At 53.3% G+C, this 16,607-nt stretch overlaps 1 protein-coding gene across 1 annotated transcript in view; it reads left to right on the top strand.

The window, feature by feature from the left end:
* IGSF3 (immunoglobulin superfamily member 3) overlaps positions 1 to 16,607 on the top strand; it is a gene marked incomplete at its 5' end in the record, with an annotated part of 100,130 nt that overhangs the window by 56,220 nt on the left and 27,303 nt on the right. Inside the window, 4 exons of the mRNA XM_082337645.1 lie at positions 7,178 to 7,588; positions 8,463 to 8,852; positions 10,539 to 10,940; positions 14,578 to 14,982. Of these exons, the coding sequence (XP_082193771.1) occupies positions 7,178 to 7,588; positions 8,463 to 8,852; positions 10,539 to 10,940; positions 14,578 to 14,982 (1,608 nt within the window). The remainder of the gene's footprint in view (positions 1 to 7,177; positions 7,589 to 8,462; positions 8,853 to 10,538; positions 10,941 to 14,577; positions 14,983 to 16,607) is intronic.

Below are 16,607 nucleotides of genomic sequence, written 5' to 3'. Positions count from 1 at the left end.
GGCGGGTGTCCTTTCGGCTGGAGCCGAAGCACTTGCGAGCAGCTGGGAAAGCTGTAGCTCCCCTGGGTCCATCAAGGACAAGCGGGAGCTGGGGCTGAGCATGTCTGTTCCCTTGCACGCCTGCCCTGAGTGCACAGGGAAGGGGTTGCTGGTGGGGCCATGGGGCACCCGCTGTCAACCCCTGTGGGTTCGCGTGGGGCTTAGGAAGCCGCGGGAGAGCATCGCTGCCCCATGTGCCCCGGCTGGGCGTGCTGGCTTGCGACCGCACCATCCAGCTCGGGGGTCCCACGCGGCTTGGGTGCGCAGCTTCGGCCGGGAGGCTCCTCTCGCAAGGCGCATCGTGGAGCGGTAGCCGGTTGGGCAACGGGATCCTCTGCCGCTGCCCGGGTGGGAGCGCAGTGGCAGCCTCCAAGGGGCGCGCGGGGCAGGCTGGGTGCGCGACTAACGGAGCCCGCAGCGAGCAAGGAGAAGTTCAGGCCCTGGAGTCAGAAAGCTGACCTAATTTCCAAGTTCTGCATCTTCTGCCTGATTCTCTTTTCCCCTTTCTTCTACGTTAGGTACTTTTTTTTTTCCTGCGCCCTTTCTCACTGGCTGCTTGAACTCACCCAGTTGCTTTGGGAGATGCATTTCTGTCGGCATAATTGTTCCAGCCAGTCGTTAATGTACCAACAAGGATACTATTGTAATCAGAGGATTTATTACTGCTGCTGTGAAACAACTGCTATGCCGTCTTACTTAACTCTTCGGCTCCCCTGTTGCCTTCTGTCAGCAGCTGAATCAGTAACAAACTGCCCTTTTAAGAAACTGCACGGGTGCAAACTGGGGATGTGTTATTTTATTTCATTTTATTTTATTTTCCTGCTCTTACCTCAGAATGTTGTGGTGATACAATTGCAGGTGACTGCACTGCTTCGCCCTGTATTTCTTGATTGCGCAGCAACTGAAAGTGACTTCATTCTCATTGAAAGCAAGGCTTAAATGTTTGCACAAGGATTAAAAGTATATTCTGACTGCTTTTCTTTAGACCACAGCACAAGTTCTGCTCACCCCTTCAGGAGCTTGAAGTGAATTCACTGACTAATTCAGGGAAGTGTATGACTTCTTTTTTAATTTAGTTAAACAATTAGTAATCATTTAACTGCCTTTCATTTAAACCTGGTCTTTAACCATCCTTATTTCTCAGTGCAGGTGGGGCTCTATGGAAGGAACATAATCCCCAAACCAACCAGATTATTTACACTTGTTTTACATTTTCCCTGTGGTACCAGGAGCCTGTATATGTTGGTAGGCAAGGAAGAGAAGAGGGAAGGTTTTACGCGGAGACGCCACACCCTCAGTCACAGCGAAAGCACATCTTGGGGTGGCAGGTTTGCCTCCTCAAATTCTGGTCCCAGGTAGGACCTTGGGCAGCGGGGGAAACTTAGAAGCAGCAACAACAGGAACATAGCTTTCATCTGCCTGGCCCAGGCCTCCTATGCGTTTTTAGTTGGGACTTAAAAGTAAGGCAAGCAAAGGACATTACCAGCGGCATGATCTGCTCAGTTTTGTCCGCTTGCAAAGGTGGGGTGGGCAGCAGAAAAGGCTTTGACTCTGTGTAAGCCCTGCTCAGCAGTAACTGAAACATCCCTGTGTTATCAACACTGTTTCCAGCACAGATCCAAACCATAGCCCCATACTAGCTACAATGAAGAAAATTAACTCTACCCCAGCCAAAACCAGCACAATGCATATTTGGGATCGTTTAAGGAATGGAAATCAGTAGCGGTGGGGGGGAGGGATATAAGGAGCGTGGCTCCCTGAGAGCTTGCAGTGGCTGAGAGAGAACAGGTCCCTTCCAGCTGTTTCTGTGGCATCGGGGTGGCTCTAGTGGCAGACCCTCCTACCCTGCGTGGCACCGGTGGCCGCAGGAGGGTTAGCAGATTGCAGAGGGTAATAACGCAACGCTGTGTCCCTGCGCCTCGCGCTCCTGCCCGCGGTGCTGCTCGCGGTGCCGTTCAGCGCTTCCCAGTGCTCTCCACTCTGGACTGGTGGCACTGGCATTGCGGTTCCTCTTGAGCAGCTTGTTCTGTCTTGCACGCACAACCAGAGGGGCTGGGGAAGGAGGTTCATTGCGCTGAGCTGGGATCCCTGCGGGGCAACAAGATGTCACGGGGCAGATGGAAACATAACTCTTGCACTAATTCCCTGCAAAATCTGAAGCGGTATGCCTCAGCCAGAAGCAGCTCCCTGGGAGTAGGGAATATATGTATTTGTTCTTCATAAATAGTTCACAGTTGACTCTTGGCAAGCTTACCTCTGTCCAGGTAGTATGAAGCGGGCAGTTGGGGACACAGGGTGGACCATAGGGTGCCTCTAAAGTGTATCAGTGGGTAAAAGCTATAAAGAAATCCAAGGGAAGAAGAGGCTGGTGGGTTTTACTTGTTCTACAGTGGCCCTGAGATGGTCCCACTGTGCTGGACAGCCTGTGTAAGTTGTTTTACTCCTTAAGAGCCTGCAGCGTAAGGCTACCATGGTGCTAAGTGATTTTCACAGTGTTGTTTTACGAGCTCGAGCTAGGAAGCCTCTGGCGCCCGGCTTGACGCTCCTCCTGCATCACTTAACAAGGAAATGGCATCTCAGGCAGGTTTGCTGCCTTGCCTGCGAGTAGATGAAATGTTGGTAGCTCTCTGGTTTGTGTCTTGCACATAAAAGCTTTGATAGCTTAGCCCTTGGGGGTGGTTGGGGTTTTGAATACCCAAGGACGAACCAGAGCCAGCCTGGGGAAAAGGGAGAGGCCCGAGTTGTCTTTGTCCATCTGAGGCAGAGTTCAGCATGGCTGGGAGCTGCTGGAAACGCAGCTGGTCCTGGGGCTCAGAGGAGAGCGCATTGGAGAATTTGAGGTGTGTGCCGGGGCCAGACCTGGGAACTCGTCTCTACTCCCTGCTTGTTTTCTGGGAGACTGTAAGCTAGTTCCTTATCCTAAAGTAGACGGCCTTAATTCCCAATCTCTAAATACTCTGTGGAGGTCACCGAGTGCTCAGTGCTTGAGATGTGTGCATTTGAGGTGGGCTTGGCTGGAGCTGTGTGTGCAGGCTTCCTGAGGAGGGATGCCCCTGCACACCAGCCTGGGGGAGAGGGGAGCATCTCCAGGCTCCCCCTTCCTCCGCCTCCTTGTCCTGGCAGCAGGGCCCTGGGACTCTCCCTGGCTGGGTCCCTGACACCCTCTAGTGGCAATATTTACATTTAATATTTCAGGAGCTCTCAAAACTTGGGGGTGCTTTTGAGCACCCTCTGCTTAGCAGCCCACCCACTGCTGAGTACCTATTCCAGCGCCCTCTGCAGTAACCTGCAGCTTGGGGACTAATAGGAAATGCTGTATTTGTTGCTCTTTTTTTCACAGAATCATAGAATTGTTAAGGTTGAAAAAGACCCTTAAGATCATCGAGTCCAATTGTTAACCTAGCACTGCTAAGTCCACCACTAAACCATGTCCTTAAGCACCACGTGTACCCGTCTTTTAAATACCTCCAGGGATGGAGACTCAACCACTTCCCTGGGCAACCTGTTCCAGGGCCTGACTGCCCTTTCGGTGAAGAAGTTTTTCCTAGTATCCAATATTTTGGTGCTGTAAGTACAAACTCAACACTGTCAGCTGTGGCCAGACTCAGCAGACTGGCTCAGGGATGGCGGTAGCACAATAGGTTTGCTCCCAGCAAGTGCTTTTCAGCCGCTTCTCTCCCTCTCCAGCCACTAGCTGCCAAACCTAACCTTGATGCTGGAGAGAGGGGAGCTCTGCTGACACCTCCGGGGGCTCGTGACAGCTACAGGGGTGGACTTGTGTTGGGGCATAAGGAGGAGGCAAGGCTGGATGCTGGGGGAAGCGCAAGGCAGGCTGCCTGGACGGCACGTTGAAAAGGGGGTAGAAACAGGCAGGAGGTGGGTGAGAAAGAGCGGGTAAGAGGATGTGTCATCCATCTCAGCTCTGATTCAGGTGTGGCCCTGCTTCCCTTCACACAGTGACGACTCATCTAAGCTTACCCTTGCTTTCAAGTGGAGCTCAGCTTGCAGAGTGCCCCCAGAAACCCTGGTGCTTCCCGTGGCGGGTGGCTGCGGGATGAGTGCCGGCAGCTCAGCAGCGTGATGGCTGGCAGTGGAGCCAGGGCTCCTGGGTGAACGCCATGCAAAGAGTTACTCATGTCCTGATCTGCAGACTGATGCCCTTGAAGCCTGAGCAGGATAACTGGTTTGGGAGGAACATCTCTTCTGATAACACACCTCCCTGCATGTGTCGTCGTGCCCTGGAGAGCACTTTCACTGCGTTCCCTGCTTGCTTTTCTCTCCGTGACTTCCAGGCCTGATCGGCTCAAGCCTGATGGGCTAAGCCGTGCCTGTAGCCCTCTTGTTGGCACAGGGCAGTGGGGTCTGCACCTTGGGGTGGTGCATGAGCTCCAGCAGACCTGCGGTCCCGCTGTGGGAGTCCCCGGTGCTCCGCAGCACTCAAAACGAAATGCTCATCGGGCTTCTGAAATGAGCTGTGACCTGCTGCCACGTTTGGCTGCCTCTTGAGAACGGCGTTTTCCCCTTCCTTCTACTTGCTTTCCCCCACCCCAAGCCTGGTACCTGAGGCGCATCTTGCAGTGTAACTAAAACAGTTTTTTGTGCATCACTGGCCAAGCGCGAGAGCAGTGGTGTGAAGCACAGAGCCTTCCCACTGGCCTGGACAGCTCAGGGCTCTTGCCTGTCCCTCCCGACGTCTGATCGTTCAGAAACTGGGCTTTCATTTAGCGAGCATTTCTCTAGTCCTTCTGGTTAGAAAGGTGACACTGACCAAATGCATGGCCCTGTCAGGCTGATTTAAGACAACGGCCTCAAGACTGTGTGCAACCCAAAAGGTCTTACTGATTCCTCTAACCAGGAGGATCTTGGTTGGCTTTTTTAACCAAAAGAGCAGGAGGAACGCAACACAGCATGTCAGGCATTGCCACAGTTAAACTACAGCCTTTAACAGCTCGCCGCCGCCTCCTGATTTTTCTCCAGGAATGCGTTTCGCAATAGCTTGGCCACGTTGTGTAAAAGATGCTAACCCTCCAGCCAGGTTATGACCTGGAAATACAAAGTCATGGTTCCAGTTGGCAAAATGGTGCCTGTGCCAGCCTCTGACTTGCTCGGGGAATGGCGTGACGAGTGCTTGCTTGAGGCCCAGCCTTTGGATAGGCTTCCCGGCGTTACTCCCGGGGAGCGGGCAGCTCTGCGTCTGGCAAGCCAAGCGCCTGCCCCCTCCTCGAGCATGACCTGGCTTGTCCCGCAGAGCTCCGGGGTAAGCAGCTCTCTGCTCTCTGCCTTGTGCTTAGCCAGAGAGCGGCCGTGCTGCTGAGCAGGGCTGGGGGGGCACACAGGCAACCGGTGGGGTGCGCAGGGCTCTCAAATTGGGGGAAGGAGGACAGGCACGCTTTTCACAGATACCCGCTTTCGCCCCATAAGCTGTTGTGTGGAGGCTGGTGTAGCAAGGAGCTCTGCCTTTGAAGCAGCTCAGCAGGAGGGTAACTCCAGCAAGATGATGATCAGGCTTAATTTATTTAAATAACATAAGAAAAGTTATAAGAGCCCATGGCTAGAGGGCAAAGAGAAAGGAGCTGCGCAGCTCTGGAAATTATTCAGAAAGGTTTGAAATGAGAAATTTAAATCTTATTGTGCAGGCAGCATGAACCGGCAAGGTTAGTTGCTGCTGTCACCACTGGTTTGAGAGTCGGAGGGAAGGGGGAAAGGCGAAGTGAGGCGGGATCCCGGCCGTGGTCTGCCAAAGGCTATTGTCAGTGAGCAGGGGACGGGAGCCCCAGCGAGGAAGATGAGGGGAAAGGAGGGAGGAGGGTTATGGGTACAGGGACAGAGGCAATGGCCTGCGATGTAAATGGCCTTACCAGGTACTTTCCCTGTCAGGGGCAGTAAATTCCCTGGGTAGTGAACATGTGGTAAAAACAAATGCTCCCATCCGGGCTGGATGCAGGAAGGTTTCCCTCTCATTTACTCCACCTCATGGCTTTTTTCTTTCCTCTCTTCTGCTTTTGACTTTTCTGCCATAAATAATCCCAGTGGTTGTCTTCACTGCAGCTTATTGCTTTCTGTAGCTGTGCCTGAATGAAACAGATGCAGCTTTTGGCAGCTCAGCTAATTTCGTCAAACCTTCCAGTGCTGTCAATGAAACCAAACTGAGATATGTTAATTATATTCCACCAGTACGCAGCGAAACCGTGGGCATTAACAGGCTCGCTAACACTGCCTTGTCTGCAGAGCTAGGGAGAAGGCTTGCATTCTTCTTTCCACGTGATGTTTCTTGAGACGACAAAGTCTAGAAAGGCTTCTTTTTAAGAAAGTCTGTCTTCTGGTGGTAGAACCTCGTGCTAAAATTAAGATGGTTGCTAAAATCAAGCAAGGTTGGGGGGCTGCAGGTTTTTTTTCATCCTGACTTTAGCAGCTGTACTTCCTTTCCTCCAGTTAATCAACTGGAAAAGTAGCCAGCAGTTTTATTACCAAACGCCTTGACATGGGTGTGTGCTGGGAGCGGGCGCTGGGCATGCTGCAATAGCATTGCTGCCCTCAGAGGAGCCACTTCCCTCCGAATGCAGAAACCCCTTCGTGTGGCCCGAGGGGGTCGTTAAAACATGAAACGATACAAACAAAGGAGAGGGGAATTGGATCTCCTGACTTTTTGATGAGGGAAGATTAAAGGAACTAAATACGTTTAGCTTGGCCCCAGCGGTGACTGAGGGGCAAAGACCATGGTGCAGGGCTAAGGGGTGGCTGAAGGACGTGGGCAGGAGGGGGGTCACGAAGCATGCTGGGGGGCACGCGATGGAGGGGAGGCCGCCTGTGATGAAATGCCTCGATGGGAAGCGGATGACTAAGCTGTGCTGCTCTGCAGCGTGATAGTAAACCCCGTACCATTGAGCAGGAATTTAACTACGGCGCTGGAGTATGTCCTGCAGGTCACGGTCTTTCCCAACCAAGGGCTTTGGGGACAATTCTCCTCTTTTTGGGGACTAGATGTGAGCTAACAGGGCTTGGCTAATACTTAACGATTAATTACAACCATAAAAAGAAACCTCTCCCCCAGCTCTCCTTTAAAACGTCTGGGCTTTAGACTCGGCGTTTCAGTGTCGCTAACCCTCGGGCTGTGTTTCCCCGTCCCCCTTTGCTGCAGTGATCCCCGACTCGCTACGAGTGACAGCGGTCGCGCAGACGCTGAACAAAGTGGAGCGCGATTCCCTGGAGCTGAAGTGCGAGGTGTCCAAGAGCACGGCCCAGCACAGCCACATCTCCATCGCCTGGTACCGGCAGCGAGGCAGCGAGGCGCCCGTGGAGGTCATCTCCCTCAGCCGCGACTTCGTCCTGCGGGCTGGCAGCGCCTACGCCCAGCGGCAAGCCACGGGGGACGTTCGCTTGGACAAAGTGGGGGAGACCACCTCAAAGCTCACCATCTACAACCTCCACCCATCAGATCAGGGCGAGTTTTACTGTGAGGCGGCAGAGTGGATCCAGGACCCAGACAAGTCTTGGTATGCCATGACCCGCAAGCGTTCCCAGGGCGCCATCGTCAACGTGCAAGCCACCGGTCAGTGTCTCCTCTGCCTTTTCTTGCTCAGCTGGGTGGCGGGAGGAGGCGGAAAACGGGGCTGCGCCTTGTTAGGTGGCTGGGGCTTGGCTCCCTCCTTTGCCGTGTGCCCTGCTCGGGAGGCTGCTGGCCAGGTGAAGGGGGCCAGCCCAAGCGCTGCCTGCGGGCAGGGCAGATGTCAGCAAATAGCAACCAGGGGACACTGGGGCAGGAAGGGAGCTTGGGTGGCAGCCCCTGTCTCCTGACGTGGCCAGTGAGCTGGCGCTGACACAGGAGCTAAAACATACATCTTAAGCACTTGGTGCTAGCACAGGCAATTCAAATTTTGCTAAGTGTGGAGATAAGAATGACACAGCAGAAAATAAAACGAAAACTTTCAGCAAGCACTCCTCTATTGCACAAGGTCCATTTGCAAGTTAAAATCCTTCTCCCAGCCCACAGCATGGGTTCCTGCTAAGGATCTAAAGACCTAGCTGAGCTCTTTCTTCCCCTCCGGTATCCCCAAAGCCTCTGCCTCTCAACCCTGGCTGAGCAGGGTACAAGCAGGACTAGGTTCCAGCTTGCATCCCGCAGTGCCACTGGATGCTAGTGTCGCAGCAGAGCTGCTCCCAGGAGTAACGGCTGGGGAAGGGCGTTATGGCTGGGGAGGCCTTGCAGCTCTTGCATGCTGGGCAGCAAGCTGCCTCTCCTGCTGGCCGGCCAGTCTGGGCGCTCACAGCAAAAGCAAGCCCCTTGCCCCTCTACCTGCAGATGCACGTGTCTGAGGGATGTTGACTACGCAGAGAGTGGAAGGTTGTGAATACCTTGCACGAGGTGTGCTGGCTGTCCCGGTGGGCTTTGCCATGCTGATGTGAGTTGGTCTGTCTCTCCCCAGATAAGGAGTTCAGCGTCCGGCTGGAGACGGAGAAGCGGACATACATCGTGGGTGAGCCGGTGGAGTTTCGGTGCATCCTGGAGGCACAGAACGTCCCTGACCGCTACTTCTCCATCTCCTGGGCCTTCAACAGCTCCCTCATTGCCAGCCTGGGGCCCAATGCTGTGCCAGTGCTCAACAATGAGTTTGCCCAGCGCGAGGCCCTGGGCCAGCTCAAGGTAGCCAAAGAAAGCGACAACGTTTTTGTGCTGAAGATCTACCGCCTCCGCCTTGAGGACAGCGGCAAGTACAACTGCCGGGTGACTGAGCGGGAGAAGACCGTGACGGGGGACTTCATCGACAAGGAGAGCAAGCGGCCAAAGAACATCCCCATCACCGTCCTGCCGCTCAGTAAGTAGAGACTTGCTCATCCCCTCCGGGGGCCATTGGGCAGCTAGCTGGTGAGACCATGATGTGCCCAGACTTCGGTGGTGGGGAACAGTGAAGATAAGACTTTGCATGCTGTGAAGGCTTGAAATCCCAACTGGCAAGATTTTTTTTTCTTTTTTGATGGGAAGGGGATGATAGAGAAGGAGGGATCTGTGTCAGGTTCGTAGGTGGGGAAACATGCCCCCACCTTGGTAATGGCCCCAAGCTGGGAGTTTTGGCCTTGAGCTGAAGGGGTGTGTGACAGCCTCTGACTTGCTCCTCACACCTCTCTCCTCGCCTTGCTCTGAAGGGCGCTGGGTGTTCTAAAGTACTCAGCAGGCGTAATGGGGAGACCAGCTTGGCCCTGGTTTATCCTAATTGCTGCTAGGTTCCTGCAGGCCATTCAGTGGCTGTTGTTCAGCTGTCTTGCAAGACAACTGTACTGGGAGAAAACCAGGGTTCTGGTGCTCCTCGAGCCCTGGTTTGCTCTTCAGCATGGAGCTCCGTCATGATCACTGTGTGTCTGCCAACCCTGATGAAAACAACCCTGCTGAAGGCTTGCCTGAGTGCCTTTTATGTTTGTTAGACAAATGTGACAAATACAGAAATAATGGGGTGAGAGGACAGGGTCCACTGACTCATTCCTTGTTTTGCTTTCTGAAACTCAGGTAGCTGTGGCATGATGATCCATGCACACGTGGTGCCCAGGCTACCGTGGCCGTGGGCTTTGGCCAAGCAGAGGGCAGCTGCAAGAGGATTTTGTGCGATGTTTGTTTCCTGTCTCTTAGATTTGTAGGGAAACGCAGCCCTTTCCTCTAGCTTTTTTTTCCCTCCTCACTTCTCCAAAAGGAGTTCTATTTCTTTTCTCTCCTACCAACATTTGGTCTCATTTGTTTGGCTTTGAAAATTACTCTAGCTAGAAAACTTGGAGTGGACAAATGTCTAAAATGTAGTACTTCTAGGCACAGCCACCTTTCAGACAGATTTCCTTCTTGCCATGTGATAAATCACCAGCTCTAGGAACAAATGCGATGATTTTTCAAGGGTGCTAAGTGTCCATAACTCTGATGGAAGACAGCAGGAGTAACCAGCACTCAGTATCTCTGAAAAACCAGCCGTAAAGCCTTACATCTCTGGGAAGCTCAGGATACCAGTTTTTTTTGATGTTACCAAACATTCATAGCTACCTCTAGTGTCCCTAGCGATGGGAGTTTGGGAGAGCTTCTCCCAAAAGTTGTTGTAGGAATGGACGTGGCAAGATGGTGATCAGGATGACATGAATTGAAAAGCCCAGAGAGCTGGAAACTTTTTTTGGCAGAGCCGGTTGCATGCGGTGCATGTTGTAGCAACACAAATTCCAAGTTTTGCTGAGATCCCATCCGGACCTGTGACCAGAAGATGCAGCAATGTCTCGTGAGCCATAGGCAGAGAGATTTCTCCCAGCTTTGGCCTACACCTGCTTTGAGTGCAAGTCACCAGGAGCAGCTCGCTGCCCACAGGCTGTTTTTGGATGTGGTCACGCATGAGGTTAGACGTGCCTGGACCCAAATGCGTGGGCAGTTTCCTGCACCTGGTAGAAAGCCTCTCTGGCCGGCAGCGTCCTTCTTGCAGACCGAGAAGTGGCGAGTGTGTATCATCTCCCCTGTGTGTATGCGTTTCTCTCCTTAGAGACCAGCATCTCCTTGGAGATTATCAACAACGCCAGCAATGTCTTGGAAGGAGAGAGCCTGCGCTTTGGCTGCAACGTGCGCTCGGGCTTCGGGCCCCAAAGCCGCCTCTCCGTCGCCTGGCAGCTGGTGGACAAGCAGAACCGGCGCAGCGAAATTGTGCGTCTGGATCGGGAGGGCACCCTGCAGCCGGGCCCCTCGTACGCTGAGCGCAGCAGCTATGGGGGCATCCAGGTGGAGCAGGTCCGGCCCGGCTCCTTCACCCTGGAGATCTTCAACAGCATCAAGGCGGATGAGGGCCACTACGAGTGCCGGGTGGCCGAGTGGACGCGGACACTGGATGGGGAGTGGCAGATGGTTGGGGAGCGGCACGCGGGCACCCCGGTGTCCATCACTGCTCTGGGTGAGTACTCGAGGCGCGGGGGCCATGGGGCCGTGCTCCCTGCGTGCCCGGCGCCCCCCAGGAGGTCGCCTGCGAATAACCGGGGCTGCTCTTGGCACTCCTGCCCTTGCTTGCTGGCAAAATGGAGGTACCCAGCAGCCCTCCCACAGCTCCCGGTAGGTTGGTACAAAACACCTGCATGCCCCATTGCGTGTGGGGGCAAAGTCTGAGGGGTGGCTGTGGCAGGAGCAAAGCAGAGGGTGGCTTAGGAGAGGGGCAGTGCTTCCAGCGTCCTTCTGAGGCGAGAGGCTGCCAGTCCCATGACGTGTCGCCCCAGCACTGGAGCCGGCCTATGGGCAGTGCAGTGGTGGTGCTCCGTCAGCAGCCTGTGGGCATCAGAGCCTCCTTGCCTGCCCGGGGTGGACCTTATCTCCGCTCACCAGACCAGGAGAGCAAAATGCTGGGCATCTGTTGGCCTGGCCACCAGAAATGGCGAGCATCTCTGACAGCGTCAGAAGCCTGCAGAACACATGGGTCAGGAATGGTCCTCACTGCCTCTGCAGGAAGGCACTGAGCTGCTGGCCTGGGACTACAACGTTGTCCGTGACCAAGCCGAACTAGAACCTGGGATCGTTGCAGCTGGTGCTCTGCTCTGCCAAAGATCTCCTCCATCTCAAACACAGTGAAACCACATCAGTTTAGGAGAGGGCAGGTAGGGCATTAGGGATTTTGCATGGATTGTGAATTACTTTGGTCCTGCTCAGGCCTTGCTATATTAAGTCCTGGGCTAGTTCCCGAAGTGCTCTGCAGGATACTGAAGAAGGGATGACTGCTCCCATGAGGCCACTGATTTGCAGAACGCCAGGGCTATAAACAATCATGGAGCTCTATTGAAAGGTTGAGATAGGAATTTTGGGGGGGTTGGCTTGTTCTTTTTTTGGCTTCTCTGCAGTATTAATCTTAAGCTTTGGCAAGATGTGTGAGAGACCAGGCTTCAAAGTTGTATCGTATTCTGATTAAAATCTTGCTTTTTTCCTCCTTTCCTCCCCTTCACTTTTGACTTTCTTTCAGAGGCTGTTCTGTCTGGAGCTAGAAATCTTTGCTATATAGCTTCCAAAAGCAGGTAGGGACGTTAGTTCATAAAGAACTAAAGGCAGATTCTCATCTGGTTTCAACAGCGTCTTCCTCATGAGGTCAGCAGCATTTGGCCTGCTGTAAGTCCACATATCAGCCCTTCTCTTTACTCTGCCACTTGTAGAAGTGTTGAGATTAAGTGCTGAGGTTTTAAAATGTATCACTTTTACTCTTGTTAAAATTTAAGATGCTTGCAATTGCCCAGCAGTTCCAGAAGATGTGATGGAAAGGTAGTTGTCCCTTCTCCTCCGCTCCTTGTCCCAGAGAAATCGCCAGCTGTAGAGCACATTCTGTCAAGTCCTGAGAAATTCCTAGGTCCTCTTCCTATAACTAGCAACGCTGAAGTAGCTCATGAAAATTTAGTGGAGAAAATATTGAGTATTGTTTCATTGCTGCTGAATCTGATATTTTTTGTTCAGCGTAATGTTTTTGAACTGTCCTGAGAAACTCAAATGGAAGGTTGCTAAGAAAGAGCAAGAGAGGTTTATGGCTACAGAAATTGCTAGTAAAAAAAAAATGCAGTAAATTTAGTGACACTCACATTTCAAGTTAAGGTCTAATCGTTTGCTGGTCTGCCAGAGTAAGAAACTCTTTAGCTGAACCAGCACAGATTATGTTCAAACCCATAAATCTATCTGCAGGGTGGTTCAGAAGCAATAGCCAGAAGAGAGATGTGCTGTCGGATGAGACCAGATGTCCCTGAACTTCTGAGGATCTTGAGTGCCTGCAGGGACTTCAGTCCCTGAGGGGGGCTGCTGTATTCTTGTAGGGAGGTCTTGCAGAAAATCTGCCTGCTTTTATGCATGGCTTCTCTCCTTTTATACCAAGTCCCGAAGGAAGAAGGGCCTTTGTGTGCTAACCTAAGTGCCATGAGCGTGTTGGTTGAGTTGACGACCTGAGATACACACCTGGCTTTTGCATGACAGTCAAGAGAAGTCGCTTCATGAAGCTTCCTTGGCCAAGCCAACTGGAGATTAAACTTTACAAAGTCACCTGGTCTTGGTGAAATTAAGTTGCCTTTCTAGGGCCATCGCTGGCTCAGCTGGGCCCAGTAACACACTTGCCAGGGCAGGAGGGCTGCTGCAGGGTCTGAAGGTAAGGGCTTATGTGGGTATGAGATGCAGCAGTCCTGCAGGGGAGACAGCCTGGGTCTCTCTCTGCTCTCCTGGGTAATCACTGAGCATGTTGCAAGAGGCTTTAATCCCAAAGACTGACCTGTTTTCTCAGTAATTACGCCAGCTCTGGCATGGTGACACCGTGGGGCCGCAGAGGCACTTGCTGGAAGCGTGCAGGTATGGCAGTGTCCATGCTGCATCTCGTCTGGCCCGTGGCAGCAGCTCTGTGGGTTGCAGTGAGCTGCTGGCTCATCTCTCGAACTGTAATTTCAAGCCAGTGGAAGCTCCATACTGATCCAGAAGATGTTCCTGTTTCTACTGGGCACTGGCCGGGCTCTCCCCTGCGGTGGTGGCTGTGCCGGGTGCCAGGATGGTCAGCGCTGCAGGGGGAGGGAGGAGAGCTGCCAGCCGGCATGGGACACCCTGCAGAGCCTCCCGGGAAGGGAGCACTTCTTGGGGATGCTGCTGGTGGAAAACAAGGTCCTTGCTAAATGTGCTGGCTGCATTGAAGTGATTGGAAGAGAAGAAAATATTTTCTCTCTGCAGCTCGGAACAACTGAGCAATGGAAATGTCCTGATCCAAAATGGAAGCCAGTTGACTGGGAATATGTTATCTTCAAATTACTAATAGGCTGCTGGTTCTAAACTCCCCTAAAGCAATGAAGTGCTGGGAGTAGATGAGTCAAAATGTGTTGACCGGCTTGTGGAGTGGTGCATGTGTGAGAATAACTGCACAAAGCCATCCTGGAGCTGTGATCTGGAAGAGAACAAAAGCCGTGCTGTGTGAAGAACAGGAGCAACCAGCTTCTCTCTCTTTCAGTTGCCTCCGTCCTGGGGTTTCGTAACCGTTGCCACCTCTCTGATGCATGAACGCAGGCTGCTACTTCTCTCTTTCCTCATCTTTCCTTCACCTGCAGCAACCAGCCACGGACCTGGGGTGGGGGACGGGGTGGGGACCCCCTGCCCGAGAGGTGGATGTGAATCGCAGGGTCTGCGAGCAGCCAGGCTGCTGCTGGGTAGCTGCTCTGCCTGGTGCTGCTCCCTTGCCACTGTGCTGCTGCGTTTCCGTACGGGGCTTTGGCAGCGTGCAGAGGCTGGCTGCTCGCCCGCCGGGTCTCAGGGGATCTCGCTCCTCTGGGCAGAAATTGAGCACGATCCTGCTGCCGCTGCAGTCAGCACTCACACAGGCAGTCACCGCTATGCAGGCAGTCACCACTATGCAGGCACTGAAGTGTGTGTTTGTCACTGCTTTTCATGCCACTTTGCAATTGCAAATGAGAACCCAACACAACGCAAGTGGCTGATTACTCCAGGCCTGTGACCGAGTGACCACGCTCTAGCTTTCGCGTGCTAACTGCAGGGCCTCCTTAGGCAGGTGTCTCTCAAAGCTCTTTTCTCTCTTTCCACAGAGGCCGGCTTTGCTGTGACCGCTATCTCCCGCACCCCTGGTGTGACCTACAACGAGTCCTTTGACCTCCAGTGCATCATCAAGCCCCACTACCCGTCGTGGGTACCGGTATCGGTGACGTGGCGTTTCCAGCCAGCAGGCAGCACTGAGTTTCACGACCTGGTCACCTTCACGCGCGATGGCGGTGTCCAGTGGGGCGACAGGTACACGGGTTTCCGGACCCGCACCGCCATCGAGAAGGCTGAGTCCAGCAACAACGTGCGCCTGAGCATCAGCAGGGCGAGCGACACAGAGGCCGGCAAGTACCAGTGTGTGGCTGAGCTCTGGAGGAAGAACTACAACAGCAGCTGGACGCGGCTGGCGGACAGGACTTCCAACCTGCTGGAAATCAGGGTCCTGCGGCCAGGTGAGTGCCGAGAGCACACGAGAGGAGCTGGGGGGTGTGTAGCAGGGACAGGGTACGTACCAGTGCTGAGGTGGTCTCTCCGGAGCAAGGACTGCTCTCATGGCTGTGACTGACGTCTCACACGTGTGCACAGTACAGGTGGGACTGCTCGGCTCTTTGGCCACAGATATGTTGGAGCTCCCTTATCCACCTCTGGGGAACTGGGTCCTCTCTTTGCTCCTCATGTGCTGTTTATGGGCTTTTCTTCTGGGAGGTGAGGTGACTGCAGCTCGGTCCAGTCTCTAGGCTGTTCTTGTGAGATGGAGGTGCCTTTCGGGTTGCCATCTCCATTCATCAGAGCAGACTAACCTGGGGAAGAGAGGAGAGGGACAGGGCAAACAGGATCAAAGAAGGGAGACATGCGCCTGCCAAAACCTGCACGTGCACACGTGCCATAGGTGAGGTGCTGCAGCTTTTGTCTAGTACCTGGCTGCATCTCTCGCTCTGCTGGAGGCATCTTCAAAAGCAGCTAGTGATCAAAGAGCCTGACTTTCATCCCCACCAGAAACTGAGCCCTTTCCAGCTGGAAGTCACCAAGGCTATGGGTGCCCACGCAGAGTGTGCAACAGCTAGGCAACAGACACCTGGCTTGGCAGGGAGAGTCAGAAAACCTACAAGGTGTTTATGCTCCATGCACAGCCAGTGGAGAGAGTTAGGTGCCTTCTGTAGGCCTTATCACTGATATTTTGGTGGTGCTTTCTGTTGTCCATGAAGGGTGCAAAGATGCATGGTCAGGGCAGCTCTGGGCCATCGCTGAGCTGAACGGTTTATTGCTGTCTTGGCCTTAGGGCTGGAGTTGATGTTTGGAGTGAGGCTTTTAGCACCTTTAAGGCTATTGGCTCAGGTCCTTGCAGCACGGTCAGTCCTCCCTTTGTGTTCCTGTGCAGAGGGACTCCTTCCTAGGGTTTGTCTTCTGGCTTGACCTTTATGTTTTTCCCCTCAGTGGCCCTTTTCATACTTTCCTCCACCTTCCCCAACCCTTAGCACGTCTTTGGAAAAGTCAGGGGATGCTGTGAGCTCCAGGCGCCTCATGAGCGCCTCTGTCTTCCCTCCCTCCTTCCTTGCCCTCATCTCCAGGTTAATCTTCTCCATTTGTCTTGATTATCCTGCCTTGTAATACGTGTTTTACTGCTCGCAAGGTCAGGTTGGTGATGTTCATCATTTTAGCTTATTTCCCTAGGAAACAGTGTTGACTGGCTCTGGTCCCTGGAGTAATATGCTTCTTCATGGCATGTCTTTGTGCATGCATATGTGTGTGAGACAGAAAGAGAAATCCTTGATAACAGCTTCCAGAAGAGAAGAGTCACAGCTCAGGGTGGCCAGGAGGACATTTAAAGGACATTTAAACCATGCTCTAGCAGCTGGTTCTTCTTTACTGGAGCAGTAACCATCAAGTGATGCCTTAACAGAACAAGTCACATAGGTCTCTATGGTTTTTACCTCTCCCTACCTCCCTGCTACTCAACAAACTACAGCTACACAAATCTTAGCTGTCAGTCCAATGAGCCTTGCATAATGTTTGTGGTTTTATGACCCACAAGAGGATGGAGGAGAAAAGGGGGCTCCTCAGAGCATCCCCAGCGCCA

The sequence above is a fragment of the Platalea leucorodia genome (genome assembly GCF_965183815.1).
Source record: "Platalea leucorodia genome assembly, chromosome: 2".
Taxonomy (NCBI): Eukaryota; Metazoa; Chordata; class Aves; order Pelecaniformes; family Threskiornithidae; genus Platalea; species Platalea leucorodia.
The sequence above is the reverse complement of the archived record's forward strand: the minus strand, read 5'-3'. Positions and strand labels throughout refer to the sequence as shown.